The sequence below is a fragment of the Trichechus manatus genome, unplaced genomic scaffold (genome assembly GCF_000243295.1).
Source record: "Trichechus manatus latirostris isolate Lorelei unplaced genomic scaffold, TriManLat1.0 scaffold00152, whole genome shotgun sequence".
In the NCBI taxonomy this organism is placed as follows: domain Eukaryota; kingdom Metazoa; phylum Chordata; class Mammalia; order Sirenia; family Trichechidae; genus Trichechus; species Trichechus manatus.
The window spans coordinates 4,279,448-4,305,070 of record NW_004444088.1 but is presented as its reverse complement, the minus strand read 5'-3'; the positions used below and the strand labels follow the sequence as shown (position 1 = coordinate 4,305,070).

The 25,623-nt window shown below is 37.3% G+C and overlaps 1 protein-coding gene across 2 annotated transcripts in view; it reads left to right on the top strand.

Moving 5' to 3' along the window:
* Positions 1-24,991, top strand: part of ZBTB10 (zinc finger and BTB domain containing 10) — a 37,487-nt gene extending 12,496 nt beyond the window's left edge. For both annotated transcript variants that reach the window (XM_004386002.2, XM_004386001.2), the window contains exons 3-6: positions 13,467-13,565; positions 18,225-18,401; positions 18,611-18,783; positions 19,024-24,991. In XM_004386002.2, coding sequence (XP_004386059.1) covers positions 13,467-13,565; positions 18,225-18,401; positions 18,611-18,783; positions 19,024-19,329 — 755 coding nt within the window. In that variant the 3' untranslated portion in view covers positions 19,330-24,991. The remainder of the gene's footprint in view (positions 1-13,466; positions 13,566-18,224; positions 18,402-18,610; positions 18,784-19,023) is intronic.
* Positions 24,992-25,623: the final 632 nt, after the last annotated feature.

Genomic DNA, 25,623 nt, shown 5'->3' with positions numbered 1-25,623 from the left:
AAGTACTAATATACGAAGGTACCTTGATTTTGAAGCTGCTTCATTCTAATTCTGGTTGGATATAACCTTGAAGTATATTTCTAAGTATATTTTAAATGGAAATTTTTTTCATTATTAAAGTAATACACAGTTATGCAAGTAATAGGGAGAGAATCACTCAAACAAGCATGTAGTGTTTTTGGTGTGACTTTGTTTTTTCTATAGGCATATGCAAGTGGGTTTCTCAAAGGATATGTTAACATAATATCTAGACATTACATATATTGCAGTATGGAGTGGACTTTACTGCATGTACAGTTCTTTAACTTTTCTGACCTTTTAGCTATGTTCACTTTTTTTAGAGCCAGTGCAGGAAAAGATAAAATCTTTAGTTGTAATAGGTTACAGAGTCAGTTTATGTCATTTTAGAAGTTTTTAAACACCTTGTTAATATTCTTTACTCGCCATTTTTCCTATTTGAACATTTTCTGGTGTTTTGTAGGATTTTGCAAATTATAATGGGATTATTCTAATGTGTTTAGAGCTACTGTTCTCACCACCAATTTATTCCAGAAGCTGGGTGATTTTAAGTTTGTCCCACAGTCAACCTCTTATTTTCATTATTGCTTGTGTTAGTGGAGAGAGCGTTTGAGATTGTTCAATAGATTGCCTAAGGAATGCATATACAAATCTTAGCATATCCCATATATGGTGTGTGGATATTTTTTAAAGTGAGTTGGAGAACCTACTCCATAAGTAGAAAGGTTTGATTCTTGAGCTTCCTTTACCTTAATCTGCCTGTGTGTGATTTTATATTGTTTGAAAAAGCAGCTCAGTGGGTTTGAGGTTTCCTATGTATACCCCAGACTCATCCACTACTGTCATATATGATTTAATGCTTGTTTTGCTTCAAAGGACTGTAAGTATTCAGGATTTTACATGATTGGGATGGAATACTTTCTGTTAAAAAGAAACACTGTTTTTAGTTCCCAGAGTGCAAAAAGTCATAGTAATCTTATGAAATGGTTCCTCTGACTTTTTACGTTTAGGTTTTTCTTGGTAATAATTTACTTATATCAAAATCAGCATGTGTGTACAAATGAACCCCTTTTTGCTGATATTTTCCATACCTTCTTACTTACCAAGTTTCTAACAATAAAATCTTTGAAGCAGTTTCTTTAAAGTATTGAGGGTAGATAGACCTCCTTAGTACTGTCTTGGTTAATTATTAATATAGAAGATCATGAATGAGTTCTCAGAATCAGAGCTATATTGTCTTTCTGCTGCATGGATTAATATTGTTTAACAGAATAATGGGAACCGTGTAGTGTTTTTTTAAATACATATACATAAACAGACACACACTCATTATTTTCCTTTAAGGAGTAAGTAGATCTTTTGGTTAGTATTTGATTGATGGCAAAAGTAATCAGAGCTAACCCTGTTCTTAAAATAAATGCCGTATATAATTGGAGTGATTCAAAGAAAAGAAAAATGCTAACATTTAAACCAAAATACATAGTTTCAAAAATAACATTACTATAATGAGTATCTTAGCAAGTACCTCTAGCTATTGGCTGTATCGATGGACTAGGCCCATCTTACAGTAAATTTTGATTGTCTAATGCTTTCAAGTTTTATATCTTATAAAAGAGAATTTTATTCCTGTGTCATTGCTATTGCTTTTATATCTGATGAAACCTGCTTAAATCACAAATTTGATGTTTGTATCAGTGATGTGTTGTGTTCCAGCTGTTAGACTTTTTACAATGTTTTAGTGCCTCCAAAACCAACTGCATTATCTGTGGCAGAAAATGGATCTTGTGAGCATTATGGTTAGGAATAATATGGTATAAAGCAGGGGTTGACGAACGTTTACTGTAAAAGGGCCAACGAGTAAATGTCTGTCAGTCAGCTACTGAACTCTGTCATTGTATTGTGAAAGCAGCCATAGAGAGTGTGTAAACACATGAATGTGCCTGTGTTCCCAGAAAACTTTATTGCCAACACTTGGTATAGAGCAGTGGGTCTTAACCATTGCTGCCACACTGGGAACGGTTGGAAGCTTTAAAGAGTTCCTCCACTAGGGATTTGGATTTAATTGGTTTGAGATATGGCCTGGATGCTGGAATTTTTAAAAACTGTACAGATGATTCTGCCGGGAGCCAAGGTTGAGAGCCACTGATAGAGAGGAGAAAGAGTCCACACTTGAGTCAGAAATAATGGATTTGAAAACCAACTCTGCCACTTACCCACAATGTAATCGCAATCAAGTTACGTTAAACGTTCTTCCTCAGTTTGTTCGTCTCTAAAATATACTTATAGGATTTCTGTGAAAAATTAAATTATAAACATGAAACACAAGCATTATCATGGTCATCTCAATCCCCCTTAAAGTTGGGAAAGACTGTTGAGGTTATTTAAATTAGTTTTCCAGTGCGGTGTACTTTCTGCACGCACGCACATGCACACGCACACACACACAGACACACACACTGCCTCGGCTTGACTTTCTGTTTGAGTACGTGCACAGACTACTTTCTAAAGTAGCCTATTCCAGTGTAGCACGACTATGGTTATTTAGAAGTTATTTCATATTAAGCCAAAATTTGCTTCTCTTTTAATGTCCTAATCCTGCCATCTTAAGTAGTACAATACAAGTTTAACTTCTAATTAATCCCTCTAATCTACCTGTTTATCCCTTCAGATACTAACCAAAAGCCCATTGCCGTCAAGTCAATTCCAACTCATAGTGACCCTATAGGACAGAGTAGAACTGCCCCTTAGGATTTCCAAGGAGTGGCTGGTGGATTTGAACTGCCGACCATTTGGTTAGCTGCTGTAACTCTTAACCACTGCACAAGCAGGGCCCCTTCAAATATTAGACATTTAAAAATTCTCCCTAAATCCCCTTTTTCTAGGCTAAATGCTGCTCCTGCCACCTGTGAATTCTAAACACTCTTACTGTCCCTCTTACAGTCATAGACATACTGTAGTTCGCTTCACGCAGAAATTTTGGTGCACAGAATTGAACACAACTCTCTAGGCAAGTTCTGACCCATATAGTACACAGTTTACGAAAGTTGAAGACTTTCCTTGTCGTTCAGCTAGTAAAAGTAGAGAGGTGGGTTTCATACAGAGGACTGTTTCACAGTAAAGCCTTGCAATTAACCACTAAGTTAGTTGTTGTTAGGTGCCACGGAGTCAATTCCGAGTCATAGCGACCCTACGTACAACAGAACAAAACACTGCCGGTCCTTTGCCATCCTCACAATTGTTGCTGTCTTTGAGCCCGTTGTTGCAGCCAGTGTTGATCTCCTTGAGGGTCTTCCTCTTTGTCACTAAATGTCTACTTGACCAAGCATAATGTCCTTCTCCAAAGACTGGTCCCTCCTGATAACGTGTTCAAAGTACATAAGACAAAGTCTAGCCATCCTCGTTTCTAAGGAGTATTTTGGCTGTACTTCCAAGACAGATTTATTTGCGCTTCTGGAATTCCATGGTACGCTCAGTATTGTTCGCCAACACCACAGTGCAAAGACGTCAGTTCTTCACCTTCCTTGTTCATTGTCCAGCTCTCATGTCTACGTGAGGCCATTGAAAATACCATGGCTTGGGTGAAGGGCACCGTAGTCCTCCTCAGAGTGACACCTTTGCTTTTTAATGCTTCAAAGAAGTCTGTAGTAGGTCCCAATTTAAAAAATAAATAAATAAATAGTAGTGGATTATTCACTCCATCTACAAGCAGTGCGTGACGTATTTGGATTTTCAGTTCCCGTGTGGGAACAGTGACTTCCCCGGGGTCTTTAGTCCACAGTTTGTAAACCGTAACTCTAGAAATGTTTTCTTGCTGATAGTGTTGAAGCTGGTGTTTAGCATGCCTCATGAAAATATGTTGTACGATATTGAGGTATACCCACGCTATTAGAGACTTTTATTCAAATGGTATTTTTTAACCTTAAAAACAAGTTAGTATATGTGTTTTTGACTTACTACTGGGAATTGCCTGAAATCCTTTTTGTTACAGAAGAATACTTTAGAACGGAACTCAGGAAAGGTTAGGAACGTCTGTCCTTTTACTGTTCCATTGTGTTTTGTGGGATAATTAAAACTGTCAGCAAAAACGAAAACCTGGATAATCAGATAGGAAGGGAAAAAGTTGTTCTGATACGCAAAACCGTAATCCTTGCCTTGCTGATGTGCAACCAGAAAACATACATTTCAGCCAAATGAAGTAGGTAAAAGTCTACATGAAAAATTAAGTTGTAGAAATACAAATGACTAGTGCCTAAATTGTTTTTGTGTTCACATATACTGTTGCATTTAACTAGACAATTTAAGTGTTAATCCCATTGTTGATCTTCTGGTGCGCTGAGATGAAAACAGGATCTTCTGAGTCTAGATTTTTATATTATACCAGTTATGCTAGCAAGTTCCACCCATTGTAAACAACCTTACTCTTCACGTATATATTTTATTCATGCATGCATATCTCATCTTGAAAAAAGAATTTGAAATGACTGACAAAAGAAAACAAGTATTCTCGGCAGTAACTTCACATTCTACTATTGTTTATTTAAAACAATTAACAGCAAAAAAAAAAAGTAAGAGTGCTAGCTGTTGGTGTTAATATGGTTGCTCTAATTAAGCTTGGAGCTACTAAATCGGCTCTGAGCTACTAAACAGTCTCTCTCTAAAGGAAGATCCTACAGGATAATAAAACTTTTCTTGGTGCCTACTTCTGAAAGAAGTTTCTGCAGTGGAGTTTTATATCGGAGACACTGGGTAGTAAATAATGGACAGTATTCTCAAAAGCATTTTCTACTAAATGCAGCAGATTATTATATAATTGATTTTTATATTTATCTTTGCTAAAAGCTAGTATAATTCCATGTAGATGATGATGAATCTTCAGACTATATTTAATGTCATACAGGTATTCAGATATAAAGTGGTTTTACTTGATCAAAGGACATACCTTAGAATTCTTTTGAGATATTCTGAAGTTTCTTTCTTTCATCTAGACTTCTGATGGGAAAGTAGCTTTACAACATTTGTAATTTTTATTAATCCTTAAAAGTAGATTTGAAATCAGGTTTAAGTTTTACACTTTCAGTTTGCATACTTTTCTTTTTGGTTAAAAAGCATGTAATTTGATGATTTAGAAAACAGTTTTATTTGAGAAAAGACTACTCAAACAAGATAGCTTTAAGGAGTTGTTAGTTGAAGTCAAGTAGACCTGCTCCATAGTTTTCAAGGCTGTGACCTTTCAGAAGGAGATTGCCAGGCCTGTCTTCCGAGGTGCCTCGAACCACCAGCCTTTCAGTTAGCAGAATGCTTAACCGTTTTTGCCACCCAAGGACTCCTTAAGGGATCCTGATGAGGCATATATTTGAAGAAACTATCACTTCTAATTACAGTAAACTCTTTTAATTAGTGTTATCTACAAACCAGTACTTCCACCCTTCTTTATTTTTTTTATTGTGCTTTAGATGAGGGTTTACAGAGGAAATTAGTTTCTCATTAAACAGTTAATACACATATTGTTTTGTGACATTGGTTGCCAACCCTGCAATGTGTCCACTCTCTCCCCTTCTTGACCTTGGGTTCCCCATTACCAGCTTTCCTGTCCTCTCCTGCCTTCTTGTTCTTGCTTCTGGGTTGGTGTGCCCCTTTAGTCTCATTTTGCTTTATGGGCCTCTCTAATCCACTGAAGGGTGACCCTCAGGAGTGACTTCAGTACTGAGCTATAAGGGTGTCTGGGGGCCATACTTTTGGGGTTTCCCCAGTCTATGTCAGACTAGTAAATCTGGTCTTTTTTTGTGAGTTAGAATTTTGTTCTACATTTATCTCCAGCTCTGTATGGGACCCCCTATTGCGATCCTGTCAGAACAGTGGATGGTGGTAGCCAGGCACCATCTAGTTGTGCTGGACTCAGTCTGGTGGAGGCTGTGATACTTGTGGTCCATTAGTCCTTTGGAGTAATCTTTCCCTTGTGTCTTTGGTTTTCTTCATTCTCCCTTGCTCCAGAGGGGGTGGAACTAGTGGAGTATCTTAGATGGCAGCTCACAAGCTTTTAAGACCCCAGATGTTACTCGCCAAGGTAGAATGCAGAACCTTTTCTTTATAAAAGCTGTGTTATGCCAGTTGAGCTAGATATGTCCTGAGACCATGGTCCCCAGCCCTCAGCCCAGTAATTCTGTCCCTCAGGGAGTTTGGATGTGTCTGTGAAGCCTCTGTGACCTGTACTGTGTAACCAGAATGGGAAGAATTAGGGGTCGAAGCCCTGGTAGAAATCTAATCTCCCTCTTAGAAAACAAGGGCAACATATGAGTTACATAGCAACCAAATGTCTTGCCCCAGATTTTGAGCAGAGTTGGAAACAGTGGTACCTCGCTCAAAGATGGCAGCTTTTGTGCTGCTTTGAATGTGTGTCACTGCCCACAATCCTGCCGATAATTCCATCTCACGCATCAGGCACCTGGAAGGGCTCACTATGCCTCTCTCATTCTGGATCACCCAAATTGTAAACATTTGGGTCTATTCCAGTTTCACTTTGTCAGCCATAACTGAACCGATTCACACCGATTTGAAGTAGATTTATGGACCTGGATTAGTTTGTTTTCCTTTTAGGGGATTTCAGATTTTTTGCAGTACCTTTCAGACATCCTTTTGATGGACTGTAGTATGTTATGAGGGGTGTACTACAAGTCAAAATGTTAAATCATTTCTTTAGAAACTGTTGCAGATGGGTATGAAATAGTAGTTTGAAGGCCTGTTGCTGATTTTAAAACAGAAATGTCCACCAACACCTGACAGGCTGTAAAATACATAAATGCATAAGAATCTTGAATAGTTAACCTTGAAATGGGTGATAGTAGGCAACTATATGATATCGTAGGGAATATTCTGTCTGTTCTCTTCTCCCTCCTTTCCCCCCGGTCTGCTGTATCTGACCCAAAAGATTACCTCTAAGTTAGGAACCCTAAGGAATAGAGGCTGTGGCCGTGCCAAAGCTGGGAGTTGAAGAAGCCTGCGGATCAGTTATCAGGGTGTTTTTGCGACTTTTTTGCCTGCTTAAGGGTATTGTGTAAGTGCTATAAATGTCACTTTCTGAGAGTTTTTGGTTTCTAACAACCTTAATATACTAGCTGAGCAGATAGTTTTGAAATTCCATTCAAAGCATATTTATCCAAAGTTTTCCTCTCCAAGAAGCTATGTTATAACCAAAGGTTACAAGGAAATTTGGTGCCTGAGTTACCTCGTGCTTGATAACAAAAAAATACCACGAGTAGGTGGCTTTAAAAACAAATTTATTTTCTCAGTTCTGGAGGCTAAAAGCCTAAATCAGGGTCCTTCTGTGAGCATCTCTCCTGGTTTCTGCTGGCAGTCCTTGGGCACTCCTGTGCCTGTAAGTGGGTCCTCACTTGATATCTGTGTCTTTTCTGCTCTTTTTATAAGACATCACCCTACTCTGCTGTGATCTCGTTAACATTACAGAAGAAAACCCCTATTTCCAGATAGGATTATATTTACAGGCACTGAGATTCAGACTTCCACATTTCTGTTTGGGGGACACAATTTATTCGTAAACATTTGGTAATATGTTTTTTTTAATCCCCAAGAAACTCTAAGCAAAAGTCCAGATAATGTTGCAGTCAGGATTGAGAAGGATGGCCAGTACAATGTAATAAATGTTAAAAAAAAGAATAAGATTATTCAAGAAGAACAGCAGGGGGTGGAGTGTGAGATTCCTAACTTCTTAAAAGAGCTGAAGAAATTTTCATGGAGAAGGTCATATTAGAGCTGGATCTTGTAGTGTGGAGGAGTTTGCCAGGAGTGGGAGAACACTGACTGGCAGGAAATTGGAATAAATGGGTGAAAGAAGGCGAGTATAGTGGGGAGATGAGGTTGGGATGATAGTGTAAGGGCCAGGTTGTGAGTACCTTTGTATGCCGTAATAGTAAATTGTGAATTTTATTTTACAGACTCTGAGGCAATGAGAGGTTTTTAAGTAGAGATTTGATCTGTTTATATTTGGATTTGAGGTGGGGAAATGGAGGGCGTTGTTCTTCAGCAGGAATGGTGGGTAACCTGGGGAGCTCTGTTAGGGACTAGTCTTTGCAGAGGTAGCAGCCTTCTTGGAATAGTGCAGAGAAATAGTAGAACCTGGTCATTTGAAGCTTCGAGGTGAAGGGAAAACTGTTGGTTGAGTCTCGGCTGCTACAGGAACTGTCATGGGTGCTTCATGTAATAGACTGTCAACTGAATTTACTCTCCACTGAGAGAGAAGACCCGGTCGCAGTGAAATGAAGAAGGAAAACTAATCTGTTTTTTTTAAAAAACAGAAGACTTGCTTTTATTTTCCAAACCGTCTTCAGAGAAGAGAAACTTGATGCTAGTATATATTTATATGAAAATGAAAGTTGAATAGATTTTACTGGGTCTGTAAGAGTTTTTGTACAATGGAGATTAGCTATTTCTAAAACTTCCATTTCTGATATGTTCTCACATATCTCCTTTTGAAGAATATTTGTGTTTTAATAAAATCTGGACTAGTCTGCACCTGTCCCATGCTTGGAATTTTGAGAACCAGGAGCAAATGGTCAGGGAGACATTCTGTAACCAGTCTTGTTTAGCACGTCCTGGCAGTTGTACTCGTCCCTTCCCAAATGATTTGGAAGGGTGGCTAGCCCGTTGGTGTGAGAGGAAACCTACTGTGACCCCAGGCATCAGGATTAACCTTACTTAATAATAACTGGTTTTATATTAACTTTATAATTTACTAATGTCACTTCTCTTAGCAACTTTGTGCAGTGGGTAAATATTGCCACTATTTTCCATGTGAAAATTATCCAAAACTTGTTGCCGTCAAGGTTTTTGTTTTGGGGGGGGGGGGGGGGAGATAGACACTCTAAGATTTTTAACAGTCTTTTTTAATTTATACCATCTCATTCTCTTTCCATTGCTAATCAGATTTTTCTTAATCCATTAATAACGTATCATTTTTTAAAAATCCGACACGTAGTTGTTTTTGTTAGGTGCCGTTGAGTCAGTTTCGGCTCATAGTGACACTGTGTGACAGAGTAGAACTGCCCTATAAGGTTTTCTAGGCTATAATCTTTATGGGAGCAGATCTCAAGGTGTTTCTCCCGAGGAGCCTCTGGATGAGTTCGAACCACCAACCTTTGGGTTAGCAACTGAGCGTTTAACCATTGCACCACCAGGACTCCTTGAACTCATGATTACATGGATAAATATATTTTTGAAAACGTGAATTCTAAGGAGACTGTTGCTTTAAAGATAGAAAAAAGTGTACTACTGTAAAGAACAAAAATAGCTGATACTTTGATACTCTTAGATTTTGGAGATGGTTTTATTAAGTACAAGGGAAGGTGATAAAGTGGGTACTGGTTTAGCATAGTGGAGTTAAGGTAGTATAACCAGTTACCACTAGCAAAGTAAATTTAAGGTGAGTACACTTTAATTCTTCACTATCATTCCCAACGTTGCAAATTATACAACGTTTTTTGATTGCCTGCTGTGTGCCATGCCCTAAAGGCTAGACGCTCTTAATATATTATCAAGAGGCAGTGTAATGCACTTCAGAGCAGATCCCTGCCACTAACTTGTGATGATGATCCAGTTATTTAATCTTGTTCAGCCTTTGTTTCCTCATTTGTAAAATTGAGGATAAGAACATTCTTACTATTATTACATACATACACAGTAAAAATGAAATGAGATAGTATGTATTAAAGAACTAGATGCATAGAAGCTGCTTGTTTTGATTGCTGTTATCTGACCAAGGAGCCCTGGTGGTGCTGTGGGTGAAGCAAAGTGCTTGGCTGCTAACCACAAGGTCAGCTGTTTGAACTTACCAGCCACTATGGGGAGAAAGTTGTGGCAGTCTGCTTCCATAAAGATTTACAGCCTTGGAAACGCTATGGGGCAGTTCTACCCTGTCCTACAGGGTCGCTATGAGTCAGAATTGACTTGACGGCAGTGAGTTTGGGTTTGGTTTTTGGGTTGTTATCTGACCACTAGAGAAGAGTAGTACACGTACCACACATATACCTGTTGTCGTTCATAAATATAACTGGCACTTGGGAAACTAGTGTTTTAGTATGGCTTCAAAAAAGTCTTTTGTTTTGAAAAATTAGCCCTTTTTGCTAAGTTTAAATAAAACGAGAGATTTCCATAGGAAGTTCATGAATGTCATAAAAACAAGTATATTAGGGTTTTTTATGATCTTATAATCTTAGGAAAAAAATCCACCTGAGTTTCTGGTCATGCTTTCTAATGAAGCAAAATTGATTTCTGTGTCAAGTCACTGGTTGATGGCTGGCTTCTGTCCAATTCACATCAACATAACTGATCAAAGACGAATGACTGGGTGGTTTGGCTGTTTCTGTCTAGTAATGTTTAACTTAATCCCTAAGTTACATGTACTCATGATGTAAGTTTAGTGTCAACTCTGGGATATTGACCTATTGGGATTTGTTTTTGAGAGTCAAGTACTATGTGATGCTTTTCAAAAGGAAGGTAATTTAATATCTGCAGCATGGGTATGATTTTGTTTTTAGTACAAAAATAGTAGAGAAGGAACTACTGTACACAGGAAGAATGTGAGTTTGCCATCTAGTATGCTTTCAGGCTGAAGTGTTCTATGTTCAGTTTCCAAATAGGACTGAAGATAACAAAATCACAGATTCTAATACTTTAGGGGTGGGGTAGAGACAGGAAATGACTGTTCTAGGACCTGGCTGAGGAAAGCATTCAACAAATCGCTACAGTGTTGCTTACATAGAAATACCCTATACTTACCACCTCAGTTGGCCATATTATATAAGAAATGCCCCGTGAACAGATTGTACATTATAGAATAATGATTTTAAAAAAAGAAAAAGACATTGAGAAACCTAGTAAAATTGTTTGAATAATGATTTAAATTTTAATTTTTGATTATTGGAATTCGTTTGACTTTTCATAGGAAAACAGGGCCACTAAATTTCAGTCGTTTATTTTCAGTTTGTGACTGTGTTTGAGTGTAGTTGTAAACCAACAAACTGAGAAATTATTCTTTAGATACAGTTAATTAAAACTAAAGTTTGTTCAGCAACACAGTTGGAAAGGGCGGAATAGTCAAGCTGAAATATTTTACAAGTGATGCTTTTATTGAGTGGGAGATTGTACCTAGATGACATTTAGGGTGAAAATGATTCTCTCATTCAGCCAACATATGTTAAAAGCCTTTTCTTTGCCATGCATTGTGACATATACTGGGAAAATAAAACCTGAACAATATCCCTGCCCTCAAGGAATGGATAAAGGAGGCAAATTAGAGAAAAATTTACTGTTTCCTGCTTCCAATGTGGGCTATATTTTGTCATTCTCCTGACTTCCAAGCTCGTTACTCTCTAGGCAATAACTTTACATTCTGCACTTCTGTTGTACAGAGAAAATAGAAGCCAGCAGACTGGAATGTCCTTAAGTTTCTGTCCCCAAACCTCTCTACAGACGGTCCCCCATTTACGAACATCCGCCTTATGGACAGCTCGTGGTTAAGAACGGACTGCCATGAAGCTTACTGACACACGCACTACTTCGTGACGCTCATGAAAACATTACCCGATTTGGGAGTGTTAAGTGTTTTGTATGCATAGAAAGGCAAAATCTATACTATATGCTAAAACAAACATTTGACTGACACTAAAGAACTGTATGTAGCTCTTCCGAGTTGCCTACGAATTTGACTTAAAGACAGACTTAGGACTGGATCTCGTTCATACCCCGAGGACTGCCTGTATGTGCTGTCTCTTTACGTACCCAGACTTGTGCATCTAGATCCTGACTCTAGAAATCATACACAATCGATATTTCCTTCTCTTGACTGTTCATCTTCGACATCTTTAACTTGTCTCTTTCTTAGTGATGACTTCCTGTCTTTATTTAAATATATTTCTCTTTCCTTTTACGGCCAAATTTCTCAAAACGTTTGTATTCTTCCTCTGATTCCTTTTATCGTCCATTCACCATGACTCAGGCCGCTCTTGCTCTTTCTGCTTACCCCATGTGACCCGCCAGTGTTACTCTGACTGTGATCACAGTCCTCTTCTAAGCGCTCAACTTTGAATGAAACTCGTGCTGATTCTCTGGCCTCATCATCAGTTCTTGGCAGCGTTGACTGGTGGATTACTTCTTCCTTCTTGAAACACTCTTTTCCTTGAAAAGTCTTTTTATATCCTTTTTAAGCTCATTAAATGCTAGGATTTCTAAGATAATTGGTTGTAAGTCATTTTCTCACAGTCTCATCTGTTCACTCCCATCCATAGCTTTATTTACTGAATACGTTCCAACAACTCACCAAGCACCATATCTCTCTACCTTTGGTCACTAAATTTCTCCTTCAAAGCTTAAATGAAAAAATAGTAATTAGCTAAAATTCAAGTGCTTGTTATGCACCAGGCAGAGAGCCAAGCACTTTACATTTATCTAATTTGGTCCTTAAAAAACTCTTCCCCATTTTTACAGTGAAGCAGAGATTCTCAGTCCTCAGTGAGCATCAGAATCCCCTGGAGGTTTGTTAAAGCACGTTGCCGGGCCCCACCTCTGAAGAGTCTGATTTAGTATGTCTGGGGTAGGGCCTGAGAATTTGCATTTCCATCAAGTTCCCAGATTGAAGGGAAATACCCCAAAAGTATGCCTTTTTCTTTTAAGCTGCTTCTCTACATCTTTTCCATATTTGAAGATTGTTGCATGCCATCAAGTCGATTTTGACTCAGAGCAACCCTATCTGACAGAGTAGAGCTGCCCCCATAGGGTTTACTAGGAAGCATATTGCCAGATCTTTTCTACCGCAGAGCAGCCAGTTGTGTTCAAACCACCAATCTTTCAGTTAACAGCCAAGCACTTTAACCATTGCGGTACCAGGTCTCCTTTTATTTCAAGGTTAGCTCTCAGGAAATAGCTTTTCTCTGAAGTCTTCCCTTAATATTTTCACTTTAATTGGTCTTTTCCACTTAAGAATCAGTACAGAAACAGTAATCTGTTCCGTACATTTAGCACCCGGTCGTTAGAATTAGCAGTAGCAGCTAGATTGTAGGTGCTGGAAACCATACTGTAACACGTGGCTTGCATTATCTGATTAAATTCCTACACCAAGTCTGTGATATAGGTGGATGCAAATGAGGAAACCAGGGTACATGATCACATAGCCAATAATAGATGGTGCTAGGATTGGCACCCAGTTGGCCCTGGCTGCAAAACCCATTCCTAAGCCATGACTAAACGTTACTTATTGACCGATACTTGTGGGTGAGAACCATGTCTTCTGCTTTTGTGCCTTGCAGTGTTGAGCACATAGTAGATACTCATTACTTACAAATATCCTTCCTGTTTAGTCTGCCTAAGAAACAACTCCAAGAAGGGAGTGGTGTTTTGAGTCTGGTTTGTAAACAACAGATTGTTCTTTGTCTCCTTTGCAGATTTGGATGGTGCTCTACTCTCAGGGCCGGATTGTGATCGGAACGTGAATGCAAGCTTATTGGTGGAAGCCAGCTCCGGTCAAGATGGAAGTGATGCTGGTACGTACAGTAGTCTTTCATTTTAGCAAGAGTATATTTAAGACGATTTGAAGATTGAGGAGTGTTTGTGTGCATGCTTTTATGGGCCCACTGCCGCTTCTCTCCTTAGGGAGAGTATTATATGTGAAGACTTCAATCTCTGGTGATTGTGTTTGGATGAGAGACTTTGGAAGCTTGGTAAATACAGATGAATAGGTGTTTCTGGTTCTGTTTGTTGGGAGGAGGAGTCATTTCTTTAGAGAAGTTTTTGAAAAAATCTTATATCATAATTAAAGTTTATGGCTTCTTGCTGGTATGTAGATGGAATGGGAATGGTAATTACTATAGTGGTTGACTAATGTATTTTAATTAATTATGATATAAAATAATATGATTTTAATGGCTACAAGATTATTTTGGAAAAATTAAGCTGAAGCAGTGCATTTCAAGCTTTGGCGGCCGGGAGTGGGGGTAGCTTATGTTGACACAAAAGTCTACCTGGAAAAATGAACCTTAGTCCTAAAAACATAGAATAATGTTTTTGTGGCATTATTGGGAAGTGTTAATTAGTTCTAAGCAGTGGTGTTTATGTCAACTATGCTTTGAGGAAAGCTTGTTGCACATAAAGACAAAGAATCTGTGAGTCTCCTCTGAGTAAAATAGAAAGGGGAAAAAGCTTTCTTTACAGACAAATGCCAAGGTCAAAAGTATAGAAAGAATGATAGAATTGAAAAATCATATGTTTTGCAACCCCCACAGTAAATAATTTGTGACTTTCCATCGTAGATCAGTGCATGTTAAGCCCATTGCTGGAACAGGGGATTCACATGGTCTCACAGATTACTGCACTTACAAAGGGTAGAGGTGTCTTTACAATGAAGAGATCTGATGAGCATCACTGTAGCCAAGTGATTCAACTTAATATCACTAATAATACAACAGACAGAAATTATGTGCCTCGTGTATGATGCACTGAGGCATACAACATCACCTGTGGAGTATTTGTGCCAGAAATGTTTAACCTGAATCTAGTCAGGAAGAAAAAATCAGATCTAGGTATCCAGCTATGTGACAGTTGGTCCAGACTGAAAAGTCAAGGTCATGAAAGACAAGAAGCAGTGGAACTGCTAGATTAAAGAAAACCAAGGAGACACAACTAAATACAGTATGTCAATCTTGATTAGATCCTGGGTCTAAAAAATGACTAGAGGGACATTTTGGGAACAGTTGGAAATCTGGATATGGAGTACGTGTTAATTATTGAATCAGTTTCTTGGATGTGGTGCTGTGGTTATGTGGGGAGTGTTCTTGAAGATGCATGCTGAATTATTTATGGATGAAGTGATAAGTCTGCAAGTTGTTTTCAAATAGTACAAAAAAGTATGTATATGTGTACACACAGAGAAAGCGCATGTGGCAAAACTGACGTTTGTTGAAGATAGAAATGGATATATTGATTCTTCCAGCTTCTCTGTAGCTTTGGTGTTTTTGATACTTGGGGCACTCCTTACAGAAAGCCGTCGGGACTTCTGAGTACAGTGTGCACTGACCAAAATTAAGCCATAGTTCTGAAGAAGCTGTTAAGGTGGTTTATGCCGACTATTGAGAAGATTTTTACCCCTAAAACAAAACAAAAAAATCGGTTGAAACCAGTGGTTTACAGTTCTTAACGGGTTGAATTTTGAAGACTTTTTGATTGTACAGAAAATCATTAATAGTGCCGGAGTATTTTATTATCCTTGCTTTCTTGGTCTGGAAATCTGGTCCAATAATGGGTTCAATGGGCTATGAGGAGTCATATGTAAACTATGGAATTCGTGCACGTATACATTGTCGGGGGAGATGGTCCATACCGTTATTCTTATTCTTAAAAAATAAACCCCTGATTTTGAGTCTTTCCTTTGAAAGATAACAGTTGTGATCTACTAGTATTTTTGCAACTGAGACCAGCCTTTGTCTTACGATTACTTGGATTTCAAAAACATTGCCTTTTTCTTAGTTGCTGTTATGGAATAATGTACCCAGAAGGATATTATTGGAGAGTAAGCACAATTTTGAAGTAGGTCCTTAATAGCCCTCAAGCATGTTGAATCACAAAGGCAGTACCTTTATTCTAACTACTTACTCTTTTAGTTCTTACAGGTAACCTCTGCTCAGATAGTTCCCAATTTGTCGTGTTTGAGTTACGACAAACTACACTTACGACCATCTGGTTTTTCTTTTTTTAAATATTTTATCATTAGTAGTAATATGTGCTACATACAGTGTTGCAGCTCATAATTTGGTGGTGATGTTATTCTCACATGTTCAGTGTTACGACTTACTGTTCAAAACACTAGTGCATAGCAGGCAATGAAAATGTAAACAAAAAAAAAAGTATTTTACTTGTCAGAACCAATTTACAACGGAGTCATTGGAACGGAACCCTGTCTTAAGTTGGGGTCTCCCTGTAGTTATAAGGATTAGGAGAGATGCAAGACTTCTGGGATGAGGCTTTCTTAGTTTGAGTTATCGTTCCAGATGTCAGGCGTTTTCTTGGCTGTTAACATGGATGCTTTTTATTATTCTTTTACTATAGCTTGTTGAGAGAATGATGGAATATGAACTATTAAAAAATCTCTAATTCTGTCTCCTTATTTTTACACATGGTGAATAATCTGTAGTTGCAGATATTAACAGGAGCCATGGTGGCACAGTGGTTAAGCGCTCGGCTACTAACCAAAAGGTTGGTGGTTCAAACCCACCAGCTGCTTCCGCAGGAGAAAGATGTGGCAGTCGGCTTCTGTAAAGATTTACAGCCTCGGAAACACTATGGGGCAGTTCTACTCTGTCCTATAGGGTTGCTGTGATTCGGAATCAACTCGACTGCAGTGGGCTTTTGGGTTATTTCACTTAGCATGATGCTTTCAAGGTTCATCCATGTTGTGGATGGTACATTTATAAAAAGGAGTTTTTTTGGTTTTAACGTTTTCCGAAATTAGTTTTCCAAGCCTTTTTGAGCAAGTCCAAAATACCATGTACATGTTAGCATTTGCTGAATACATGTATTCAACAAATAACTGAAGGATATATGTTTTAGGCATTAGAAGTACAGTGATAAGACAGGCATAGTCCCTGCTCTGCAGGAGCTTCCTTAGTTTTTCACTGATTTGGGCAAAATTGATAAACTTACCTCCACATACACGACCCCCATCACAGTTGCCATCCCACAAACAAAGAAGTGTTCTCGCTTTAGGATTTTGAAAACTATTCCCCAAACTATAAAACCTTACAGTTAAATTATATAAGTATAGGCTTTCTTTGCATTAAAAAAATGAGTAAAGTTATTCCAAGTACAAAACATTATTATTCCAAGAACATTAATACTCAGTAAGTAATGAAGTACAGTTTTTTAATATTTTAGAGAGCTTTTGCTTTATTGGGTATTGGTATTTTCACCAAAGTGGAAATCTTAAGTTTAGTCTTTTAATTTTTAAGAGAGTCAGTGTATCTGGTAAACAGATATGGGGAAATGAATTCTTAGGAAGTTCATTTTGGCAAACATACTTTTCTAAAACCACAGTGTCCGTGGGAGGACAATTAATAAAGAGCTGTAGGAATGAGCTCTTCATCCATCCTGGAGAGGAGTGTTCCAGGCAGAGGAAAGCGGAAGTGCAGAGGCCTGCTTACCATGGTGAGGATAGCACAGAGGACAGTCTGATTGGAATGGAGTGTGACCAAGGGGTAGTTGGGAGCAAAGAATAGATTGTGTAGGGCTTTATGAGATAATGAAGGTCTTTGATTTATACCTTGACTGAAATGGGGAGTGCTTGCAGACTTTTGAGCAGAATAGTGACAGCCTCTGACTGCTGTGTTGAGAATAGACTCTAGGAAGGCAATAGTGGGAGCTGGGAGACGAGTTCCTGGCTATTGAAAATCGTCCAGAGACAAGAGTTAGTGGTCGATTGGACCAGGGTGGTAGTGGCCATGGAGGATTCTGGATATATTCATATTGCCAAATGATTCCTGGACCCCCAAGGTATTCCAAACTCAAGGTGTAACTAAATTCAGAGGAGATAATTCCTGTCCTAGCTAGTCTGAAGAGGACATTCACTATTCTATTTTGATTCTACTGTCTGGCCTTTTATTTAAAGATGGGGTTAGAAAGAAAAGACGTTTGGGTGAACCCCAAGAGGGCATTTAGTTACCTGCTCCAAAAGTATCTGAAACAGCAAACAAGGGTCTAGTAATAGAAGAGCTTTAAGTTTGTAATTCCCCATATTTATATTCGTTATCTTTAATTTTTATATGCTGATTAGTTTTGAAACAAGCCTGTGTGGTTGTCTTGGGTGCGATAAGGAGATTGTGCCATTCTGTAGCTGGGCTTCAGGGTGATAAATGTCTCAGTTGATAAGAACAGCTAGGGATAGCAGCTGTTAAGACAGTTCTGGTTTTAATGTGTTTGAAAACCCAATATTGAAAAGGGCAGTTTCGTGTGACCTTCACCTACAATTAAGGTGTAGTGTTCAGTTTTGTTTTTTTACCGAAATTTTTCTTACGGATGAGTTCTATTTTAAACATTTAAATAGTTTTGCATAATGTCCCTACCAATCAGGATATTATAATTGCGATAAGAAAGTATGTTATTTTCATTGACTAATCACCATCATTTCCTCAAAAATCACTTTTCACTTGTATTAGGTACTTCGCATGATTTCAAGTATGGGTTGTTGCCCGGCCCTTCAAGTGATTTCAAGTATGGATTGATACCGGGTACTTCAAATGATTTTAAATATGGATTGATACCAGGTGCTTCCAACGATTTCAAATATGGATTATTACCGGAATCTTGGCCAAAACAAGAAACCTGGGAAAATGGCAAGTACTAGTCAACTAAACATTTCCAGAATTCTGAAATAATTTTTAAAGACTGAAATGCTTCCATGGTTTTGATTTAAAATCAGGTAGTAGTACCCTTTATCTATTGCTGTTCTCAGACAGCGATAGAAGAAGCTAAAGACACACTTTAGGTAACAGATACTCTGTTCAGCGTCTAATAAGTGCTTCTTGTTGTTTCCCCCTCAAAGGTGAATCATCTCTAACCATGAACAAGTTAAAATGCCCTCATTGTAGCTATGTAGCCAAATACAGACGAACACTAAAAAGGCACTTGCTCATTCACACAGGAGTGAGGTCATTTAGCTGTGATATTTGTGGAAAGCTGTTTACTCGAAGAGAACATGTGAAAAGACATTCCCTGGTAAGTAACTTGAAGTATAAGTGATTCTTGAGAGAAACTATATTTGTGTCAGTGAAGTTTAAAGCCATTTTAACCTTGTTACTTGCATATCTAGGGAAGATTGGTTATTAGAGAAATTGCTTTAAAGAATGTGATATATGAACTGATACTGAACTCATTATTAAATGAATAGTTTGAGTGGTTCAAATGCATTATATTGTCTATACATCCTTATATTGGATTTTTCCCCCCTTCAATTAGGTGCATAAAAAGGATAAAAAGTACAAATGTATGGTGTGTAAGAAGATCTTCATGTTAGCAGCCAGTGTTGGAATAAGACATGGATCTCGACGCTATGGTGTTTGTGTAGACTGTGCAGATAAATCACAGCCAGGAGGGCAAGAAGGTGTAGATCAGGGACAGGATACAGATTTCCCTCGGGATGAAGAATATGAAGAGAATGAAGTAGGAGAAGCTGATGAAGAGCTGGTTGATGAGGGAGAAGATCAGAATGATCCATCTCGATGGGACGAACCAGGAGATGTTTGTATGTCTCTAGATGATTGACTGACCTACTGTACTCCTCAAGGATGCTGCATTCGGACATAACATGAATCGACAATTGGAATTGTTGAACTTGAAGGCTTGCGTAATATGGTACATAATATGGTAGTTATGTTGCTGTGAAAACTGTAGGGTCAAAGCCTTATAGCAAAAAAATTTTTTTATATTTGCACAGGACTGTACAGCAAACAACCTTGTGGTTGAATTACATGGAGTCCCCACATATTCAGTCAGTTATCAAAGTAAAAAATATTTTTTATTTATAGGATATACAGTAACTCTTTGGGTCCTATGAAAATATAGTCCCTGTCCTTGTAAAGCTTCCATTCATGTGCCCCTTCAACATGAATGAAGAAAATCGATTTCTGGAAGTACAGTGATAGCTGACCCAGTCACTCTGTCCATCAAACCACTCAGGCTAGTTTGTACTGGTAAGAGTTTTGTTTCTATTTTTATTTTATTATTTTTTTTTTTTAATACAGATTTTCAGTGAGGGGCTTTTTCAACCCCATTGGTTCTACTTTCTTGTATTTTCCGTATTAATTTGCTTCATAACTTGAAACCAAGTCTCTTCTAGTCGTAGGTAATATTTCTCAGTTTTGTGCTACTAGGCATGTTTATAAGAACTGGAGAGGTATTTATTGGAATGAACTGACTTCCTCCATTCCCCCTTTCCTTTTTGACATGAATTTGACTACTTCACAAATGTAGAATGATGTTGCCAAGTTACCGTCGTGAAGTTGCAAGTACCACTAAAATGATGATGATTTGGAAGTAACTTTCTCCTGCTGCTTTAATCCGATAAATGGTTACTATATGACGTGTTCTGACATGGCATTCTCGGTTTTGGGTATCTGTTACTTTGGCACTATTCTTGTTAGCCTTTTTTTTTTTTTTTTTTTTTGCCAGTGTACTATACCTCAGTCCTATTTGAAAGACATAAATCTTAATTGAAAAAAAAGTCATAGAAACAGTAAGCAAAATGATATGTTTTATAATTTATCCTGTCCAGTTTGGTTAGCTTGTTATGCAATATAAGTGAAATATCAGGTTTTTACTCCTGTGCCCTTTTTATTATTAAAATTAACACAAAAATTGCATTCTCTTTTGTTTGATACTTACCCAGGTTATTGAGTGTTTTAAAATTGTGATGGATAATTAAGTTAGTTTTTCAATTCCTTAAAGTCACCATACCTTGATATATATTCTTATTAGTAATAACCATGATTCAACAATCTACGGAATCTTACAAATAAAATATTGAGAGGCTTTACAATTTATTGTTTTATTAACTAAATTTCTTCAGGGTACAAAGCATAATATATTAAGTTAAAATTGACAGATTTATTTAGCCTTGTGGCAAATGAATTAGCTAATTAGATCATTGAACTCACAGCAACATTTCACATAGTAATGTTAACATGCACAGCATTTATCAGGAACATATTGTATATTATATAAGATTGAAGGACATCATATTTTCAGCTTTCTTTTAAACCAAAATTGAGTATATTTTCCTCTTTTATATCAGGTAACTAAATTATGCTAGTCATGTGGAAAAAATTGCAAAGTATGCTTTGACAGACAAGATCCTTTTGGTGCTCCATCTGATCAAAGTTGATAAGTTGGTGTATTTTAAGAGACGAGTGTTACCATTGTCTCTTATTTCAGTGGAATAATGGTTTAATGTTAGACATTGGCGTTTCTGCTTGGATAAATCAAAGATAAATTACAGTTACACAGCTAGATGGCTTTTTTGACATCTAGACTTTATTATAGTTTCCACGTAATTGTAAACTGAACAGGTGACTAGTTTTGGTTTGATTTTTGTTCAAAAGTGAAGAAGACATCCTCTTCTCAACGTTCTAGTCAGATGAGTAAAATGGAATCCTGGTGGGGTCCAAAGTAGAAGTTAGTTGGGCAAAGATACTATGAATGAGAAAGTATTTTAAAACGTACGATGTTCTGCTTTGTGAATATGTAAGTATAGTATAAAGATTTCTTTTGTCCCATTTATCCCCCTCCTTTAAAATAAACCATAGTTTACAATTGGTAGATCTGTCTATATATAAATATATATTAAAGAGAAAAGGTATATATCTGAAAATCACCTAAATCTGCTTTATTAGACTACAGTTCACTTATTGCATAGAAACTGGACTTGGCTTTACATTCTTAATGTACTTTTCTTTAAGATATGAACTTATTCTCTTGAAACTGAATTTTCTTTTACTTAAATCATTTATGTATATCTGGTAAATTATGACCAAATTTTTGTTAGATTGCATACAGTAAATTGAAATATACACTTGGTACACTACAGAATTGTTGTGCTTTTTTGCTTTTAGTTGGAAACAAGGTTTGATGTAGATGGGTTGTTACTGTTAATTTAAAATATTCTGTAATTGTCCATTACCTTTTGTATTGTGTTATGACAGATTTGGCTATATTTTTAGTCAACTGAAATATGATACTTTAAAGGTTTGTTTTTAGAAAGGTAATCCAAAGGAAAATATGTTTATACTCTTGACTGTATTAGCCTCAGCCTATATAAAATTTCTTCTTTTAAAGTAAACGTTTTACCAGAAACAAAATTGACAGATTTTTCTACTTGCTGACTGCCTAATTTATTTTGTTTTATGATCTTGGGGGACTGCCTTTTTCCTCTAGATCTTTTTTTAAAAAAAAAAAAAAAAATAGTTTTAGTACTAAGGTATACTACTGGACATTTCTATTTTTTTAAGTATATTCTTTTTTCTGACTTACAATACAATTTCAGGAAGTTGACAGATATTAAGAACTTATGATTGGTCTCAGAGAGGTAACAATGGAATACTCATAATTTTGTCTATGGAGCCCTGACAGAATTATGTGGTACACATTTATTGAATTTTTCTCTCGTAACTTATATTTTAAATGAAATATATTTTAGAGCTTTTAATTTTAATGAAGGGGAAGAGTATAAACTGTTTCTTCATAATCACTCTGTAGTAGCAGTCCCTCTCGTAAATCAAGATCATGTATTGGTTCTTTATGATTCTCAGAGACAGTTACTTCCATATGGTCCCTTCTTTGTCATAGTTATCGGCCTTATTTTTCATATTCTGTAGATGTTTTGCTAAATTTTAGCACCCTAGCAATTTAGAGCTAAAAGAAACTTTAGGAAGGGGAAACTGAACAGTCATGAGTAGCTTTGAAATTTGGGGGTGAAACACTACCTGGTTTAGGTGGAGCCGTCCTGATGAGGAAGAGGGAGAAAGCACTTAGAACACTGTCTGGTACATAGTGCACACTACATCTTAGCGGCTTACTGACAGATGTGAGCCAAGGGGGGAAAATCATAAAAAGGGTAAAAGGAGGGAGAAAACAGGAAATGCAAGGATTAAGGCTGGGAAGTCTGCATTAATACAATGCAGTGTAAAAGAAGGCCTGAAGATGACTGGGATAGCGTAGTATGGGGGGAACGTGTGAGGGAAAATAAGTTTTAAAAATCTATATTTTTAGGATTTTCTCAGCATGGCATGAAAGGTTTAGATATATTTTTCTGAATAATGATTCCAGAAGCTACCATTGTTTTGGTACACACGGAGTGCCTCCATGTGCCATTGGTTGTGCTTTACATTATCCAATCCCTATACGATAGGTGCTATTGTCTCCATTTTATAGATGAGGAAAGGCTCAGAGAGATTCAGAAACTTGCCTGGTTTAACATCATTGCTACCACGTGCTAGAGCTGGGGTTTAATCAGGTCTCATTCTGAAGCCTGTATCTTTCCAGGAGGCGCTATCTCTGCCTCATTAAATAACTTTTGTAGAATTTCAGCTCTTTAAAGACGTTTATCTATGGAGACATGTTTCCCCTATAAAACGCCCATACAGCTATTTTAGGAATTTGGGTGTCTGATCTGCCCTCCTCCGAGTAAGTATCCTTACTACTCTTTCCTCCCGACAAAGCAGTTGTTTTGTCACTTGACTGTAACCAGGTGCCCAGACACAGGGTAGCACGTGCTATTAATTGGCTCTAGCATTTTCATTTTTAAAAGGATGGTTTTTAACTGAACTAGATACGAACCCCAGTTTTATCTGTGCCGTTCAGTCACCCAGATCCTTAAACTTAACTATGGTACTTAAATATGTGCTTAGGACTAGCAGGTATTTTTTCTTGGTGACTTTAGGATTTAAAATGGAAGGTTCTTTTCCTGCTATACCCCTGCTTTCAAGTGAGTTTGAACAATTCTTGGCAGTTCAAGATGTGTTAGGGATAAGCACACTTTAAAAGATGATTTCTAGCCTTGAATTTTATGACATTGGGTACTTAAATTTGGAGTACACTGACTATTGAGAACAAAATTTTAGGTTGAGGAGAGGGATGGTTGAGGCCATTATGAAATGGGAGAGTCATCATTTTAAACCCTGTAAACATAAAAGAACACTTTCTTCTGCCTGCTGTTTGTAAAAGCTCTTTGGGAAGATCTTTTACGAAGACCAATTTTTTTTTTTTTTTTTAAATGTAATTTACCTACCTAGTATAAGTGTCCTCAGACATGTATGTAAACTTCCAAAACTGTTTTATCTGTGTATTTAGAAAATACACAAGAATCTTTATCAAACCTAAAAATATAAACTTGTGAGCACTAAACCGCTTCTGGCTTTGTGAATTTTATTGACTCCGACGTTTAATTCAGACTCCTTTGCATTTAAAGTAAGTGTACTAATTTACAGTAATTGGAAAAGTGGAACACCTTCGTAAATTTTGACTTATGTGTAATTGAGATATCTTTGTACATAAGGTTTGCCAAGTAGTTTGAATTATAGAATATTACAAGGGGTTTTTTTGTCTGTTTGTTTTTATATGGAAGTGCATAAATGACTCAAACGATCTCCTAGTAAGTAAATCCTTGGAGAGCTGTTTTAATAGATAACGGTGGTTTGTAGTGAGTGTATCATTTATCTTTCATCTTGACTCACTCAGGACTGTCTACAGGATTTTGAAAATGTTTAGAGAATATTTCTCTGTAATTTGCCATCGTGCATAATCTCAGGCCAGTGGGCTGAAGAGCAAAGGTGAACTATTGCTTCATCCGATATTTACTGTTTATTAGTAGATTAATGAATTACAAGTTGTCTTAGGGTTCTCTAGAGGAACAAAACCGGTGAAGCATATATATTTAAATATAGAGAGATTTATTTCAAGGAAGAGGCTTAGGCAGTTGTGGAGGCTGGCAAGTCCCATATCTGTGGATGAGGTGTTAGGCTGGAAGCTTTTCTTGACTCACATGGTTGCCGGGGCTGATGAACCCAAAATCAGGAGGTCAGGCAGCAGGCTGCTGGCTCATGTCCCAAGAACTAGAGGTCAGAAGATGACAAGTCGGATGCAGGAACGAGAGAGAGCAAACTTTGCCAGAACATCCATATATATATTGGATACAGACCACTCCCCCAAGGAAACTTCCTTTTCAACTGATTGGCTACTCACATCAGATAATAAAATAGAGGATGATTACATAATATCTGCCAAACCGCTGAGAATCATGGCCTAGTCAAGTTAACACATAACCATCACACAAGTAAATATGTAATAATTCAAATTTTTATACTTAACATTTAATATAGAAAAAAATGTAATACCTAATTTGTTTCCTAGGGTTTTTTTTTTCTAAGTTAATAGAACAAAGGAAATCAGAAAATGACCAGCTATTCAGATCTGACTAAAGAAATGAAAGATTTGATCTAGTTTGGAGAAGGGTGAAGGAACGAGCAGCAGCTGCACAGCATATTTTGAACATGTGAGGAGTTGTCATGTGGCAGAAGAATCACACATTGTATATGGTTTTAAGATGTTAGAATTGGGACCATTTGGCTCAAGATTAAGCAATTTTTAAATAACTGAAGGTGAAATGCGGTTGCTTCAGAAAAGACTGAATCTCTGGCAGGACATGTTCAAGACACAGTGAAAGATTGCCTGACAACGATTTTGGTTAAGGCAATGTTGCCCGAACAGTTCTATTTCAGGTTTGGGTTTTTTTTTTTGAGGGGAGGGGGTTCATAATTACCAATTTTTATTTTGCCGACTAAGAGCATTAATACCATAGATAGTAATAAATATTTCATAAAGGGTAATTTGACCCCCAAAAAGACATAACTGGCATTTAGAAATCAAATTTAGCTTTATGGAAGAACTTGCTAAATGTGTGGGTTTTTTCCCCTCCCTCTCGTTTTTACTACAAATCATTGTCACAGACCAGTGTTTGAGAACTAGTGTAGGAAATGGAGTTATTGGATCTATTGTTAGATAAGA